Raw genomic sequence first — 17,390 nt, forward strand, 5'->3', positions numbered from 1 at the left:
TGCCCCGCTTCTTCAGTCGTCGCAGGGAAGGGCTGGCCGAGGGTCTGGATGCTCTGGTCCAGCCGTGGCCAACGGAGGGGCTGTTGTATGTGTTCCCTCCTTAGCCGCTGGTGGGCAGAGTGCTTCTTCGCATTGTTCACCATCCTGGTTTGGTGGTGCTGGTGGCTCCGGATTGGCCTCGACGTCCGTGGTATGCGGATCTGGTGAGACACCTGGTGGCGGTTCCTCTTCCTCTGCCTCTCTCGGACGACCTTCTGATGCAGGGTCCCATTCCCTTGTTCGACCCGTCTCTCTTCTGTCTTACGGCGTGGCTCTTGAAAGGGGTCGCCTTAGCAAGAAGGGATATTCAGACAAGGTGATCGCTACACTGTTGGGGTCCCGGAGGCTTTCTACCTCTCGGGCTTATGTGCGGGTTTGGCGTCTCTTTGAGGAATGGTGTCGGGCGCGGGGAGTGACCTCTTTTCGCGCTTCTCTGCCTAACATTCTAGAGTTCTTGCAGGATGGCCTGGATAGAGGCCTGGCTTGGTCTTCTCTCCGGGTTCATCTTGCGGCCCTGTCGACCTTTCGAGGGTTGGTGTCAGGTCAGCGTTTATCGGCTCTTCCTGATGTGATTCGGTTTCTGCGGGCGGCCAAGTTGCTTAGGCCTCCCCTACGGCCCTCGGTTCCCTCTTGGGATCTTAATCTGGTTCTCTCTGTTTTGGTGCGCCCGCCTTTCGAGCCCTTGGACGACTGTTCTTTGAAGGACCTTACTTTGAAGGCGGTCTTTTTGGTGGCCATTACTTCTGCTAGGAGTATTTCTGAGCTGCAGGCTTTCTCTTGTAGGGCTCCCTTCTTGGAGTTGTCTAGGGAGCGGGTCGTCTTGCGGCCTGTTCCTTCCTTTCTGCCGAAGGTTGTTTCTCTTTTCATGTCAATCAATCGGTGGTTCTCCCGGTCTTGGGTGGTCGGGAGGGCTCTTCTGAGCAACGGCAGCTGCGCAAGTTGGATGTCGGTCGGGTCCTTCGCTCTGATGTGCAGCGGACCCAGGAATTCCGGAAGTCCGATCATCTCTTTGTCCTCCTGGCTGGTCCTCGTCGGGGAGCTGGCGCTTCTAAGGCTACTATTGCGCGCTGGATCAAGGAGACGATTGCTTCCGCTTATCTTCTGAAACAGCAGCCTGTTCCGGAGTTTCTCAAGGCTCATTCCACTCGGGGTCAGGCGGCTTCTTGGGCTGAGTCGTCGCTCGTGCCTCCGGTGGATATTTGTAAGGCTGCGGTTTGGTCCTCCTTGTATTCTTTTGTTAGACATTATCGGGTAGATGTTCAGGCGCGTCGGGACGCGGTGTTCGGTGAGCGTGTTCTGGTATCGGCCCTTCGGGGGTCCCGCCCGTGAGAGGGACTGCTTTGGTACGTCCCATTCGTAAAGTTAACCTCTACTGGTCTGGAGAGTGCTAAAGAAGGAGAAATTAGGTTCTTACCTGCTAATTTACTTTCTTTTAGCTTCTCCAGACCAGTAGAGGTCCCCACCCTGTCTGTTGTTGTTGTTGTTGTTGGGGCTGTTTTCGCGGGCAGTTTTTGTTTTTTGCTGCGGGTTCTAGTATTTTTCTAGGGCCGGGGAGAATTAAAGAACAGCGGCTGTGGCTCGGCTGGCTTAGCTGGCGAGCTGTGGGGACATTTTCCTTCGGGTATTTCTCCTCTGCATTTTCCAACAGCATTTGGGTATGTTATTTGTTACTCCTGTTCGGAGTATTGTTTTCTTCCTGTTTTCCAGTTCTTGGTTCTGCTTGGCTATTCGGCAGACTGAGGGAAATAGAGAAGGGAGGATAGTATATACTGTCCCAAAGTTTTGTTTTCAGTCTCCACCTGCTGGTCATGATTAGATATATACCCATTCGTAAAGTTAACCTCTACTGGTCTGGAGAAGCTAAAAGAAAGTAAATTAGCAGGTAAGAACCTAATTTCTCCTTCCTTCTGTTAAGTCTGTTTTACACATGGAAAAGGGCTCTTATAAAAAGGGCACACACTTTTATGCAGACTATACATAGGTGTTCCCAGAGGTAAGAGAAGGCTATTCACGACCAGGGCAAATCTGAAAAAGCAAGGATCCATATTTTAATTTTCATCAAAATCCCCATGTCTGCTTTTTGTGGCTTTAACCCATACATCTTCCACCTGCAAAGTATAAGTTCAACTTCCCACAAAACCGGCTGCTGCCGTTTTCCACAGGGAACTTCCTTTTGAAAGGCTACAAGCTGTTCACAGTCCTGAAAATGATGTGACGTGAAGTCGCTGTTGCCTGAGAAGAGTCGGGTTGTTCCTCAGGATCTGTCAGGCCTTTATAGAGAGGCAGTGCAGAACACAGGCTTCTCCTGCATGCGGTTGATGCCATGTTATAGTTAGTTCTCACCCTTCCTCCACCCCCACCGTCCTGGCGTTGGTATCGGCACTGTCATTGCGCGATACTGCAAACTGGGGGCAAACTTATCTTTACCTGGTCCTTTAGCAACTTTTTTTTTCTGAAATCTTTTTTTTTTTTTTCTTTCCCTGTGTTTCTTGTGCGTTTTGTGTTTGTCTGGGCACAGTGTGTTTTCACTGTCACTAAGGCACATTCTCAGACACCGCTTCCTGTGGTGATGGACACTCTCAAAGTCCCCATGGTGGGGCTGGCCTTTTCACACCAAGTGAGTTTATAAATGGGGACGTGGGAAAGGGAGGACTAGCTTTGTTTTTAAGAGCTATTGTCACCTAACAGTGAGCAGTTTAAGCAGCTCTGTCAGAGATGTTTGTGTCCTATCTAATGATGATTAAGTAATAATCCTCCAGGTTAGAGAGTTTTGCCCAGCACAAGACTGGAGAGTGCTGTGATTCTTATGGCTAAAGCCAAATGAGTTATATACTCTGGAACGTGGTATTGCCATAGATAATTAGCACATTTTAGAACCATGATATTCATTTATGGTACAAAATCCCAACAAATAATGTGAGGTGTATTGAGGCCTTGCTTTTGATATGGTGGTCCTCCAGGTACCTAGCACTGTACAGCTCTCTCACTCAGAGGCAGAATAGTGCTCATTTGGCCATGATACAAGCACTCCCCCTACCCCCCCATGCCAAGTTCAGGAGAGGTCCCCCTCCAGTAACGAGCACCAGTGAGTGTTCCCCCTCTGATACTGAGAACTAAGGAGGTAGAAGGGAGAGGAAAGCAACTTCAGCAATCACGTCTTTATGAATCAGTTTGAGACAGTGTGGTTCCCATATTCTGGGGGCACCAGATTTGCTCAGGTTTGCTTAGCTGTGCAGGTGCACTTTGACTGTGGTAGAGCACTCCGCACCACTTAGGCCCTGGTACAGCTGTTCTCTAACCCTATCCCTCTCTCTACCCATAGTGTTTCTTTATCGTCCCTTCAGACCGGCACAGAAACTGATGGGGTAATAGCTCACTATGACCAGCAGGTGGAGACTGAGACACAAACTTTTGGCTGTAGTGCAAGTGGGCTGTGCAGTCCCAAGTACAATCAGTCTGCTCTGTCTCCAGCAGATGGAGGTGGTAAGCCTGTGCAGTCTCCCTGGTTTAGTGTTGGGCGGCTGGATGTTGTTTAAATTGGCCTTCTTGTCCCTGATTGTGGTGCCAGATTGAGCTTGGGGGACCCTTTCGGGGGGTCCATCTGACCTCGGAGGTGCCATACTCGACTGGTCGAGTCCCTCCCATTTCCCCCTTGGTGATTTGCTAATTGCTCACACTTTAGGATCTCCTTGGCCCCCATGCCCCTCCCCCTCTCCACGATCTGCATCCTGTTCCCTTCCCCTCTCTTGTTTTTCTCTTTCCTCTCAGCTCTGCAGCTCTCGTCTCTCTTGTCAGCCTGCTGCCCTGGGAGTTGGATCAGCTGACCTGAGCTACCCCGTAGCCATGGCTGTGGGCATGAGTGCTGCGCATCCATACCAGGTAGCCCTAAAAATGAGGGAAGTAGCCACAGTCTGTGTGGATCAAGAAACATACAGATGTGCACGGATGGCTTAAGCTAGTGCCAACTGCTTCAGGGAACTTTATTGCATGCTTAGAATGACAAGAGGACTAAGGCGCGGTAGAGGTTTCCACCATGGCCCGGAGCGCTAAAAGCTCCAACACTGCTCCGACGCTCATAGGAATTTTTTCTATCAAGCAGCATTATGGGGTAAAGATCTGGAACAACTGCTGACACTTATGTGGAATTTAGGAGACACTTAGACATATCTGTTAACAAAATATTTAGGCAGCTGGTTAGCAGAGATTTTATGATAGATTATTAGATTATTATAGTTTTAATCACTGGTTTCTTATTTTAACTTCTCTTCAATTGTAATTTTTAATTATTGTAAACCACATAGAACTTCACGGCCTTACGGTTACTGATTATTATGATTACCATGGCTTAGTAAGTAGGGGGTAAATGCAATCAATTTTTATTTTAAGTCTACATTTTATTAAACGGCCTTCTTTTACAGGATCTAGAAAATCTAACATATTCATTATATACTTGAAATAGAGTGCTTTCTCATAAGGGTTTAAAAACCTTCCCACTGAACTTTATACGTTTAGAGACGTTGTCATGCAAAGTGTCTCCTGCAATCCCTGTCCTTTAAGGCAGCGTTTCTCAATTCGGTTCTGGAGTACCCCCTTGCCAGTCAGGTTTTCAGGATATCCACAATGAATATGTATAAACTAGATTTGCATACACTGCCTCCATCATATGCCAGTTTCTTTCGTGCATATTCATTCTGGATCTCCTGAAAATCTGACTCCAGCACCGAGCTGAGAAACACTGCTGTAAGGTTTATATTTTATAAAGTTTTATTAAGAGATTATTGTGTGTACAAATGAGCCACTGCATTTAAGATTTCATTGGCTAGCTGATGTCTCCAAGCAATCCCTTCCATATATAGTTTAGGATTCCTAGTAGCTTTATGGACTCTGGAATATCCCCCTATTCTCAGGAGTGCCTCCAGGATTCACTGTTGCTCACAAGCTCTTTGAGCTCCTCTTATCTCCAGGATTACCTTCTCACAGCTCCCTGAAGTTCCCCTATTTCTGTAATTCTCTACTGCTCACATGAGACCCTTGCAAAGCCAGTCCTCAGGATGTCCTGCTGGTAATAAGTTGAAGAAATAGAGTTCTAGCAATGAAAGCTGGCCAGTATCTATGCTCAAATTAAGTTCTTTGAAAGTGTTGGAAAGTGGAGGTGGACAGAAAAGGGTACTATATTACTACCGTGTTTCCACAAAAATAAGGCAGTGTCTTATATTAATTTGGAGTCCAAAAAACGCACTAGGGCTTATTTTTGGGGATGTCTTATTTTTTTTTTCATGTACAACAATCATCTTTCCCTTCCACTCCTGTACCCCAATTCTTCCTCTTTCCTTTTTCAACACCCCCCCATGTGCAGCATCTTTCCTTCCCTCTCACCCATCCCTTTGTGCAGCATCTTTCTATCCCTCCCTCCCATCCTCCTGTGTAGCAGAACCCCACCGACCCTCCCACCGTGAGACTGACATACCTCCTCTGAGGCCTCCTAAAGCAGCAGGAGTGGGGGTTGCTGAATTGACGAGTCCGGTTTTTCAGCACTAATGTCAGGGATGGAGTCAGGGAGTGTCGGGGACATTCGGGGGTAGATCAGAACTAGGGCTTATTTTTGGGGTAGGGCTTACATTAGTAACACCTTTAAAAATCATGCTAGGTCTTATTTTCGGGGAAACAGGGTAGTAAGGTATATAAAATCAGACCATATGCTTACTAATCATTATTAGATTCTTGAATAGCTATGGTAAGTCAGATGAAGAATCATCTTGATTTGCTTCCTCATTTTTTCAGTTCATCTGATGGTTGGTGCTTTGGTGGAACTGAATTGGTGTTTTCACTGAGTTAGTCACTGCTTCTATCTCATGCAGATAGTTGTACCTGGCAAGGAGGGTGGGGCTGTCCCCGTATCTGCTCAGCCAGCTCATGGCACCCAGGCTGAACAGGAGAGGCTTGCCAACATGACTCACTGCACAGCAACCACACCTTCTAGTAGGTATGTCATCATTCTGCAGCTTACCCGCTTAATCCCAGTGCGAGCCTGTTTAATTGGTTACTTATTGTCCGCTTGACCACAGTGAATTCAAGGTGGATTGCAGTCAGAGAAAAATTCCATCAAAAAATACAAATGTAGATGTAATTGCAGAAAAGTGATTTAGGTGGGAAAGAATTATTGGAGTTATTTCTAAAGAAAGGGGTAGAGTCAGGAATAGTTATATTTATTTGCCCTGTTGTACTAAGTTCATCTCTCAGCACAAATATTGACTTCAAGCTTAGAGAATGACACGGGGACAAATTTTTTTCCCGTCCCGTTGAGTTCTTTTCCTGTCCCTGCCCCCATTCCTGCAAGCTCCGTCCTCATCTGCACACTTTAAAATCTTAAGTTCGAAACATTCAAGATATTAAAGGGAATCAACTTCATAGAGAAAGAGAGATTGTTCACCCTCTCCAAGGTGGAAAGAATGATAGGACATGCTCTAAAGTTAAAAGGGAATAGATTCTGTACAAATGTAAGCAAGTTCTTCTTCACCCAGAGTGTGGTAGAAATCTGGAATGCTCTTCCGGAGGCTGTTATAGGGGAAAACACCCTCCAGGGATTCAAGAAAGGGTTAGATAAGTTCTTGCTGAACCAGAACATATGCAGGTAAGGTAAGGCTAGACTCAAATAGGGCACTGGTCTCTGATCTAAGGGCTGCCACGCGAGCGGACCGCTGGGCACGATGGACTACTGGTCTGACCTAGCAGTGGCAATTCTTAAGTGTTCAAGGCCTGTGTGGTTAAGGCTGAGCTTACAGGAATGGGACAGGGAGAGCGACAAGACTCACGGGGAAATTGAGTTCCTGGGGTGACGGGGACAAATTTGTCCCTGTGTCATTCTCTGTTCAGACTGGCTGGGGCTACTGAAGGAAGAGTCACAGTCTCAGGTACACTACCGACCGGAACTCCCAGTTCCAAACCTTTGCCAGATTAACGGTTTTGCTAAATTAACGGTGGTCACCTTTAAAATAGGCTCTAACCCTGGCACCTCTCCATCTCTCTGCTTACCCCCCTCCCCTGTACCTCTTTTAAATCTTTGTCGGTAGAGAGCAGCATCTGCAATCAGCAGGTTACAGATGCTGCTTGTCGCCGGACTAAAGGAGGTGCTGGAATATCCATTGCTGGAAAAATCGGTGTTGTACCAAGCTGATGGCAGCACCTTTCATGAGTGAAAGACCAACAGCAGTACTGATGTGGCATCTTGCTTTCTATCTATCTTACAGTACTTGGTCACTCATAAGATGAGAGGCAGTGTGGGAAAGAAGCAACCACATGTGATTGATATTCTCCCCACCCAAAGGAGAGGCAGAGGCAGCTGAGCAGGGAATAGAAAGCAGGACGTGCCTTTTCTTTTATAGAATTTTTATTAGGATTAATTATTACTTTGTCCTTATCATCCAGCTAGACCAGTTCACACCAGTGAGTTATATCTCCCAACCAGCAGATGGAGGTAAAGAAAAACAGAGTTTCCAGTGACATCACCAGTATAAAGGCAGGTGCAACCTGGAGCTAGTCAGTATTTTTCTATCTCCAGCAGATAGTGCAGGTTGGACTACCGCGGCTATTTTTTGTTTTGCTTTGCTTGACTGCCTACTGACATGGGCTATGGCCAGTGTTTTGCTGGTTGACCCCTTGGGTATTTCTCCCAGGTTCAATTTATGGGTCACTGCTTGGTGAAATTGAGGGCTGTGGGCTGAGTCCCTTAAGCTGCTGGCACAGGCCCCTGTCCCCCACCTCCTCTCTAATTGCAGGACCTGGCCATTGGGGACTACAGTGGACAGTGCTAGGATTGACTGGAGCAAGCTTCAGGGAGTGCAACTGCTATCCTTCAAAGGTCCAGGTTGGGATGGCATCCATGCTTGCCATGGCTACCTCTGAGGAACTTGGCAGGACTCTGGTGGAGACCAGACTTCCTGGGGAGGGAAAAAGTCCTTCAGTTTTCCCCTGGGGTCCTTTTACCTCCCCCTCTTTCCTCCTCCCCTTTGGGGAGCCTCATTAGGGGGGGGGGGCAAAATTTGTTGGGTTTTTTGTCCTTAGTACACTCCAGTTTTGGTGCTTAATAATCAGGTCATCAAGGTCCTGCAGCACCCTCTGTGGAGACTGAGGGGGTCACCCTATCTTAACAGGTTATCATGAGCTAGTGAAGACTTTTCCTGTCCATTGGGCCCTTTCGGTGATGGTTCTGAAAGAATGGGAGATCCTAGGCCTTTTACTGCAGGGGTCCACACTCATGGGGTGGCTCTAGCTCTTCCTGAAAGGATGTTGACCAGCTCTTTCCTCTTAAGGATCCCATGATTGGAAGTTGAAGCTGTTGGGGAGCTTTATCTCTGCCACCCTGGAGGTCTAGGCAATACAAATGCAGTAATATAAAATTAATTAATCCAATCCCAATCAAATCTAGAGAGGTTACATCACCTGGACTCTGCTCCAATGGAATCGGGCCAGCCGGAATCTGCAGCAGCCTTCTTGGTTGATTTGCTATATGATCTAGTCCGCATGTGTTTAAGTTTGGTTGCCTTGGAGTGGTGATGGCTGCATCACTGGTCAGCAGATGTGGCCTCCAAGGACTATTTGTGCAAACTGTCCTTAAAGGGATAGTCTGTTATTTGGGGAGGTCCTCAAAAAGCTGGTCAGGGACCTGGATAAAGTTTGTCCTCCATGTCTTCCCAAAGACGAGACCCAGGTACCTCCAAGACCTCTGGAGATCAGGTTTATTCCCATGATTGGAGTTGTTTTCTGAGAAGTCCATAATGCAGGGCACTGAAAGCTCAGAAAAGGTGGTCTTTTTGGGAGGCAAAGCAGCTCAGGGATGGCTGGTAATCTTCTGCCTCTGATTCCACCACTCAGAAGTGAGATTCAGGGGTTCCCTTCTGGCCCAGTTGAGGTGGGAGGTTGGCTCAAACTTTATACTTGGGAGTGGATCCTTGTTACCTGGATCTTGTAGATCCTGAATGTGGTCATGAAGGTTTTGCCTTAGAGTTCATGCCCTTTGTTTCCGATGCCTTTATGGTATCCCGCTTTGTCTCCTCCTTCAAGTGAAGAGCAGTGGAGGACATCCTGGCATATCTTATTCAGCTGGAAGTGGTTAAGGAGGTATTAGTCAAGGAGCAGGATACCAGATGCTATGTGTATTCTGTGGTCCCCACAAAAGGGGGCTCCTTCTTTCCCATCCCAGACATCAATGAGGTCAATAGTGCCGTACTGGTGATGTCACTTGGTTGGGGGATATAACCCCAGTAGTATGGCTGGTCTAGCAGAATTCATAGAAAGGAAATTAAGAGAGAAAAATAAATTTCACTTTTTTTTCTTCTCCAGTGAAGATGCTGAGACCACCTCCAACAGTGAAGGGAAGGCTGGCTCTCCCCAAAAGCATCCTGAGATCCTCTCTGTTAGGAAAGTGGGGGCTTTTGTTGATAAACCATCACCACAGGTACCTTTTTATGAAGGTAGGACACATTAGCTGAGGGTCTCATGCATGTAGTGGTGGACTGGCAAAGCAGGGGCCTTATTGTGGGAAAGGTGGATGAGTTGAAAGAAAGTATGAAGTCAGAGGACTGAAAGTTGGGGATACATAAGGTCAAGGGGGCTAGAGTTAAATAGCAGGACAAAAAGGAGAAATAATTGAGGAATGGGTGGGACTAATATATAGAGAGTACACTAGATACCTCTGTATTCTTCTTTCTCTAGCACCAGCTCTAACATTAGACACTGCTAGAATGTGCTGTAACACCTCCTGCTCTGCCTTTCTCATTCTATCAGAAAGGATAGAAGGGTGAATGAATTAGAAGTATGGAATCTCTTCTTCTGTATCCCAGTTAACCTCGTCTCCCCTCCAGGGTTCATTTTGCTGGCTCTTTCTTTGGATGCTTTGATAACTGTTTAGACAGGTAAAGAATTCAGATGTTTCTCTCATTCCAGGTGGCCTATGCCAGCATGGATATACCTTTTGCCATGTTTGCACCAAAACCATCTGAGTCAGAAGAGGCTGATCCAATGGTGAGAAGCCAACGTTCAGACTCTTTATACCTGGCTCATCCACCCCCTACTGGGCTTTTAAGACATAAAAAGTTTAATAGTTGCCTTTTAGGATTGACTCTTTGCTTCTACCCACTCTCTTAACCAGGTGCATCCTCCCGACTCCCCCGAGGAAGTGTCTCCGCTACACGTTAGCCTGCAAAGTTCCAGCAGCAGCAGCGGAACAGGACAGGATGATTTTGTCATGGTGGACTTTGTAAGTGGACTTTGCAGTCTTCTACCCCTCCCACCTCAGCAGAGCCGTCTTCATAGTCTGAGCCCACAATGCCACCCTGCATGGGCTGAGCTATATAATTCTCCACCTGTGGCCTGAGCCATGCTGTAACCCTCATCTCCATTAAACCGAGTTATTCTCTTTCCAGCATTTACAAGCTGTCATTGTTATTCTGTGTCCTGATAGAGCCGTATTCCTCTCCCACCATCCCCTCACTTTGGTAAATAATAATAATAATAATAATTTTATTTCTTATATACCGCTGTACCGTGAGGTTCTAAGCGGTTTACAGTAGAAACAGAAGAAATGCAATAAGTAAGATTAATTAAGATGAAGAGAGAGTACTTAGAGTTCCCTGACTGTCCCAAAGGCTCACATTCTTGCTAAAGTACTTGAGAAAAATAAATTAGTTAGGTTATAAACAGAGTAGAAGAAGGTAGGAAAACAGTTCATAGGAAAATTAATTTTGAATACATTATACATTATATATTGTTCAAGGCGGAATACAAATTATAGGAATTACCAAAAGAATTGCGTAATAAAGATGGAGCCATTGTGTACCAGACATACTAAGCCAACCTCCCCTTCACTTGTGCATAAACCACAATACAAATATGTGGAAATGTACTAATAAAAGGGGGGGGGTGAAACAACTTTTGTGTAGACACTGACGATGACTGTGAAGCTCTTCCATGCATTCTTGCAGCTTATCACAAATCTCCATATAATTAGAGTTAAGGGTTTTTTTTATGTAGAGACCTGCTTTTTCCAAAGATGACCTGCTGCCAATGGACGTGGGAACCTTCTATCGTGAATTCCAGAATCCTCCCCAGCTGAGCAGTCTCTCCATTGACATTGGAACCCAGTCCATGGCCGAGGACCTGGTAGGAATGGCTCACGGCTTTTAGTGTGCCAGAGAAACATCTTTAAGACTGGTCAAAGGGGGGAAAGGTCTATATACCGTACTGTTTCTTATTCCCTGCAATTATCGGCAAGGAATCATTAGTAGCCTAATGGTTAGTGCAGTGGCCTGAGAACCAGGGTAACTGGTTTGAATTCCCTCTGCAGCTCTTTGTGACTCTGGGCAAGTCACTTAACCCCCAGGCACAAAATAATTGTATATAATATGTAAAACGCTTTGATTGGCATACTGCCTTTTTGTGGGTACACGTCCCATCCCCCCTTTCCCTTTCTGAAATAGGTGCCTTTAAAATTATCCCATAATTGTACCTGGGCAGAGATATGACCTGAGCACAATTTTAAGGATCACGTAAAAATCCTAGTCCTTTCTGAGTATCTTTCAGCCCAGATTTTGATTGAACCAGAGGAAACTGCTAGATTAATGCTAAGGTAGATAACGTGTCCTGTCTGGGGAAGGAAAGCATTGCCACTGCCAGTCCCAAGACAATAAGTACAGAGTGTGTTGAATGAGAGCTCAGGGGTGGAAAATGGACTGACCTAGTCACCCTGTGACTAATGAGGCAAATCCCCAAATTAGCATGATATTAGAGTGTTAGCTGGGTAGGAGGTTATGGATGTAGAAAAGAGCAGGAATTACTCCCTCGAAGGATTGGCCAGCTGTATGCAAATGTCTTCTCCTGTGAGCGACAAGTTCTAAAAAAAAATATTTGCGTAAGCTCCAAATTTGCAAGTATTCATGTGAGTTACCATATAAAATCTGTGAGCAACACTCCTGGAATATATGAACAATTGCTCACATGCTCAGCTTATAGAGCACTTAGGAGAGTAGGATGCCAATTTTACTGAGGAATCTGCTTTCATGAGCTTTTCACATATAGCGAAATCTTTTTTTTTTTTTTTTTTTTTTTTTTTTTTGGGGGGGGGAGGTTATTTGATGCGTTAATATACAAAGCTGGCCCTAATGTGTCAATTCTTCATCTTTTAGGACTCCCTCCCAGAAAAGCTGGCCCTGCATGAGAAAAATATGGAGGAATTTGATGCCTTTGTAGACTCTTTGCAGTAAGTTTTCTTCCAATGGCAATAGTTATTCCTGAAGGTCGCAACATCTGTCTAAGCCCTCTGCCCCCTGAAGAAGGTTCTGACCCACTCCAGCCCCTCATCGATTTTTCTCTAGATTTGCTACAATGCCACGGAAGTCTGGGTTCTTTGGAGCATCCTTTCCTGCTGCTGCCATGATGGGACATTATAATTATATAACAGTTGAACTCCAGGGAAGAGGAACTTTACAGCACACATGACACTTTGTTACTGAATTTTTAGACTTTTCTTCCCCCCTTTCTGCGCATTTTGTTTGATGGATATAATTCTAGGTGAAGGAAAGTCAAGGTGGCTCCTGCAGTTAAGCAAAACCTGGGGTTTCTGTGGACTGAGGAAAGAGATCTTATTACTGCCTGCTTTCCCTGCTTCTTGGAACTACAGATACATAGGGAATCATTTTTGCAAAATGTGCCTAAGACTAAAAAGCATATGAAGGTTGTGCTCAGTGTGGCAGAAGTGTGATGTCTTCAACCACAAAAGACAGCAGAAAAGGAACGCACAGTGCATAGCAGCTGGAGATGGAGTGGGCCTAGCTGTTACTGCTGATGGCTTGGACTAATTGAGGAATGTGCATGTTTTAAAAACCACACACTAATCCGAAGGGGAAGGCCCTGTGATTGATACATAGGGGGCATTTTCAAAAATGTGGTTCTAGAGAGATGGAGCACTTGTCTCTCGTGTCTACACTAATGGAAAGAGGTTGCAGTAGTTGTAACATTCCCTTGTTCTTCTACAAATAGACTTGGGAAAAGCAAAGTCTGTCACTTTTATGTGTTTGTTTTTTTCCTTTCTTTACCAAAAATGACTTTAATGGTTAGTATGTTGTCTAAACATTAAAAAAAAAAAAAAAGACTGCAAATATTTATTACTGCACAAAAAGCCAAACTCTACACTCAAATACAGGTCTGTAATGGTTGTTTCTCCATGTACTTTTCTGCTGCTAGTGTTCAGTTTTGGTTTTATGTACATTTGTAATTTAAACTTTCTAATTTTTGCTTTTAATGTTGACCATAGTTTGAACAATATAAATAAAGAGCGAGCTGCAAATTTCTAGGATTTGTGTAAGAGCTGGGAGGGGGGGGGGGAGGGGAGGGTATCGGCAGCTCTACCACCATTCTAATATATTTTGCTTCTGTAGGCAAAGAACAGTAAGCGTCAAAGCAAGAAGTCATGGCTACTAAAATCTACTGAGTGTTAACGGTACAACTCTTCTTGCATCCACAGTAGTTTCCAAAGACTTTAAAAGAAGTGGTGATGTTAATCTGCCCCTTTTTTTTTTTAAGAATAACCAATTAATGGATTAAAAACCTTTTCAATAAAGGTCATTTCCATAGGTACAAAGGGTCAGATTCTGTAACGGGCACCTATTAGCAGCAGTTAACTTAAAACCTGAGAGGTATGAAACAAGACTTCCATTTCTTTGTATTATTGACACAGAAAAGGAGCTGGATCCATCTTGATACCTCAAAGTTTATAGTCACTGAAGACTCATTTCAGCTTTAACACAATTACTAGTTTTTGCACTGATTTCTTTCTCTTAAAAACTTTATCTGCCTTACTGTTGCCCATTTTCCACACAACTGAAGGGCGATCTCTGGCACAATGCGATCTGTAAGTAGTAAGACAAATGCTAACATTAAAGTTGACAGATTCACCTTAGCCTGGCTTAAGAATTTGGGGAGAGTACACCCCCCCCCCTCTTTTTCAAAAATATTCTTCCCTCCATGAATCCAAAAGATATTTGCAAAAACTAAACTATCTCAGTCTCCTATCCATGATCTCATAACCCCCATTTGAGCCCCACAAGGCCAACCCCAGGTCCTAGAAGCCTGTAGCCTACCTCAGAGTCCAAATCTGCTACTTAGGACCCAGGAGCCCCTCAATCAGGACTCCCAATTGCTCAGGCCCCTTGGCTCTCAAGAATCCTACAGCCATATCTGAGGATCTCCTGGAGCTACCAGCAGTATCTCACGAGTTTATGAAAAATTAAATGTACTTAGTTCAGCTACTACATTAAAAAGAGATTATGTACTTACCCTGGTAAGCTCTTTTCTAGTAGATAGGTGCAACATTCTAGACAGCTGCGTTATTTCCTCATACCTGCATGCTGCAGAAGGAATTCACTCTGGATGTTTCCGGGTGCACTTTAGCACTCAAAGCACCGAGAAGTACCTAATATACATGAAGTAGAGGCACCTGTAGCAATAGGTGAAACAAATCGTTCTGCTCAAACGTAACTAAATAGTACCATTAACCACCAACACAGGCTTCAAAGGAGCTCAGAAACTACTCCCCCATCACTAGAACATATACAGTGGAACCTTGGTTTACGAGCATAATTTGTTCCAGAAGCATGCTCGTAAACCAAATTACTCATATATCAAAGCGAGTTTCTCTATAGGAAGTAAGGGAAACTCGCTTGATTGGTTCCACCTCCCTCCCCCCCACTGCCCAAACTGAAGTCTTACCCCCATCTGGCACGCAGTACCAACCCACAGGAGGTACCGGTGCCGGAAGATCGTGCTGCTTGCCGGACTGGGCCTTGAGCATCTGCGCATGCTCAAGGCCTTCTGGCTCCCGCCTCTCTCTGAGATTCTCGGAGAAAATGAGAGCCAGAAGGCCTTGAGCAAATGCTCAAGGCCCAGTCCAGCAAGCAGCATGATCTTCTGGCACCGGTACCTCCTGTGGGTTGGTGCTGCGTACCGGGCCCAAATGGGGGTAAGGCTTCAGTTTGGGCAGGCGGGAGGACTTGCAAATCGAGTCAACGCTCGGTTTGCAAATGTAGCAAAACACTCGCAAACCGAGATTTCACTATCCAAATTCTTCCCAACCCTTAAGGGCATCCAAGAATCAGCTTGGAGAAGCATAGACTAAAAACCATAAGCTGGCGCAGGAACGACAGGGAGGGGAGTCTAGAATGTCTCCCCTATCTACTGGGTAAGTACATCATCTCTTTTCCAGTGCAGTAGGTGAGACATTCTAGACAGCTGGGACGTACAAAAGCAGTCCCCCCAAAATCTAGGGTGGGCTTGCTACGCCAGCCCTTAGAACTAAGGATCCGAAAGTCAAGTCCTGTCTTGCAGCTACATCCATGCTGTAGAATTTGGCAAATGTGACGAGAAGACCACGTTGCCACCCTGTAGATCTAACTTCGGCCCATGAAGAAGCCATACTCCTGGGCAAATGCGCCTTGACGGAAACAGGGGACTGACAAAATGGCCCTGTGGATCCATCGAAATTGTGAAGGGCACTAAACTGCACAGTGAAAAATCTCGAGTGGTATGGGGAAATAACCCAGCTGTCTAGAATGTCTTGCCTTTTGCACTGGACAGAAAAAGCAAAATCTTCATTTAAAAATCTTTTATAACAGGAGAATGAAAGAAAAGTTTTGCAGAGAATCAAATTCAGCAAATTGAAATCTTGTAACTGGAATCTCATGTTTACAGCCTTGTGGACTCCAGAGCTATCTTCATCAGGCTGAGTACTCCCAAGGCAGGTGGGTAATCTACAGTAGAGAATAACACAGGGACAAATTTTTCCCCATCCCCAGGGGAACTCATTTTCCCATCCCGGCCAGTTCTTTTCCTGTCCCTGCCCCCTTCCTGCAAGCTCTGTCCTCATCTTCACAAGCCTCAAACTTTAAAATCCTAAGTAGCACCATTCTAGAGCTCAGATTGTGATGTCATAATGCCTCATTCCACCAATGCCTAAGCTCCGTCCTCATCTGCACAAGCCTCAAACCCTTTAAAATCCTAAGTAGCACCATTCTAGAGCTCAGATTGTGATGTCTTAATGCCTCATTCCACCAACGCCTATACTCCGTCCTCTCCTGCACAAGCCTCAAACACTTTAAAATCCTAAGTAGCACCATTCTAGAGCTCAGATTGTGATGTCATAATGCCTCATTCCACCAATGCCTAAGCTCCGTCCTCATCTGCACAAGCCTCAAACCCTTTAAAATCCTAAGTAGCACCATTCTAGAGCTCAGATTGTGATGTCATAATGCCTCATTCCACCAACGCCTAAGCTCCGTCCTCATCTGCACAATCCTCAAACCCTTTAAAATCCTAAGTAGCACCATTCTAGAGCTCAGATTGTGATGTCATAATGCCTCATTCCACCAATGCCTAAGCTCCGTCCTCATCTGCACAAGCCTCAAACCCTTTAAAATCCTAAGTAGCACCATTCTAGAGCTCAGATTGTGATGTCATAATGCCTCATTCCACCAACGCCTAAGCTCCGTCCTCATCTGCACAATCCTCAAACCCTTTAAAATCCTAAGTAGCACCATTCTAGAGCTCAGATTGTGATGTCATAATGCCTCATTCCACCAACGCCTATGCTCCGTCCTCTCCTGCACAAGCCTCAAACACTTTAAAATCCTAAGTAGCACCATTCTAGAGCTCAGATTGTGATGTCATAATGCCTCATTCCACCAACGCCTATGCTCCGTCCTCTCCTGCACAAGCCTCAAACACTTTAAAATCATAAGTAGCAACATTGTAGAGCTCAGATTGTGATGTCATAATGTCTCATTCCACCAATGCCTATGCTCCGTCCTCTCCTGCACAAGCCTCAAACACTTTAAAATCATAAGTGATCGAGGCTTATGCGGTTAAGGCAGAGCTTACAGGAAGGGGGCAGGGACAGCGACAAAATTTGCAGGGATGGGGAAAAATTTGTGCCCGTGTCATTCTCTAATCTGCAGCCCACCACTGAATTTTGTGTGACCCATGAGACCATAGAAAGAATACACAGAAACATCATTAACCAGAGCTATGGCAATTTAAAACACAATATTTTCCAATTATTTTCAGAATACCCCCTTTAGCAGTTTGTTTCTAGTTAAACTTGTACTTATTTATCACAGGTAGTTTATGGAGCTCTGTGCATTTGTACAGCCCTCTGTGTTTAAGGGTTGCCCATTCCTGCCCTAGTCTCTTTAGCTCCATGAGTTATCTGCTCCCTGATACCAAATCCAGAACCCCTTTCTCCCCCACTGTGGCTTCCATGCTCACTGACACCCAGGCGAGCACTCCACCATCACGGAGTGTTGCTA

At 45.5% G+C, this 17,390-nt stretch overlaps 1 protein-coding gene across 7 annotated transcripts in view; it reads left to right on the forward strand.

The window, feature by feature from the left end:
- ATG13 (autophagy related 13) overlaps positions 1-13,221 on the forward strand; it is a 47,283-nt gene extending 34,062 nt beyond the window's left edge. For 4 of the 7 annotated variants that reach the window (XM_033927969.1, XM_033927970.1, XM_033927972.1 and 1 more), the window contains 8 exons: positions 2,558-2,656; positions 3,808-3,918; positions 5,898-6,022; positions 9,379-9,493; positions 9,982-10,059; positions 10,187-10,294; positions 11,068-11,196; positions 12,219-13,221. In XM_033927969.1, the coding sequence (XP_033783860.1) occupies positions 2,558-2,656; positions 3,808-3,918; positions 5,898-6,022; positions 9,379-9,493; positions 9,982-10,059; positions 10,187-10,294; positions 11,068-11,196; positions 12,219-12,296 (843 nt within the window). In that variant the 3' untranslated portion in view covers positions 12,297-13,221. Of the gene's footprint in view, positions 1-2,557; positions 2,657-3,807; positions 3,919-5,897; positions 6,023-9,378; positions 9,510-9,981; positions 10,060-10,186; positions 10,296-11,067; positions 11,197-12,218 lie in introns of those variants that run through there. The other 3 variants (XM_033927971.1, XM_033927973.1, XM_033927975.1) reach the window with 2 other exon arrangements.
- Positions 13,222-17,390: the final 4,169 nt, after the last annotated feature.

This window comes from Geotrypetes seraphini, chromosome 19 (assembly GCF_902459505.1).
Source record: "Geotrypetes seraphini chromosome 19, aGeoSer1.1, whole genome shotgun sequence".
Taxonomy (NCBI): domain Eukaryota; kingdom Metazoa; phylum Chordata; class Amphibia; order Gymnophiona; family Dermophiidae; genus Geotrypetes; species Geotrypetes seraphini.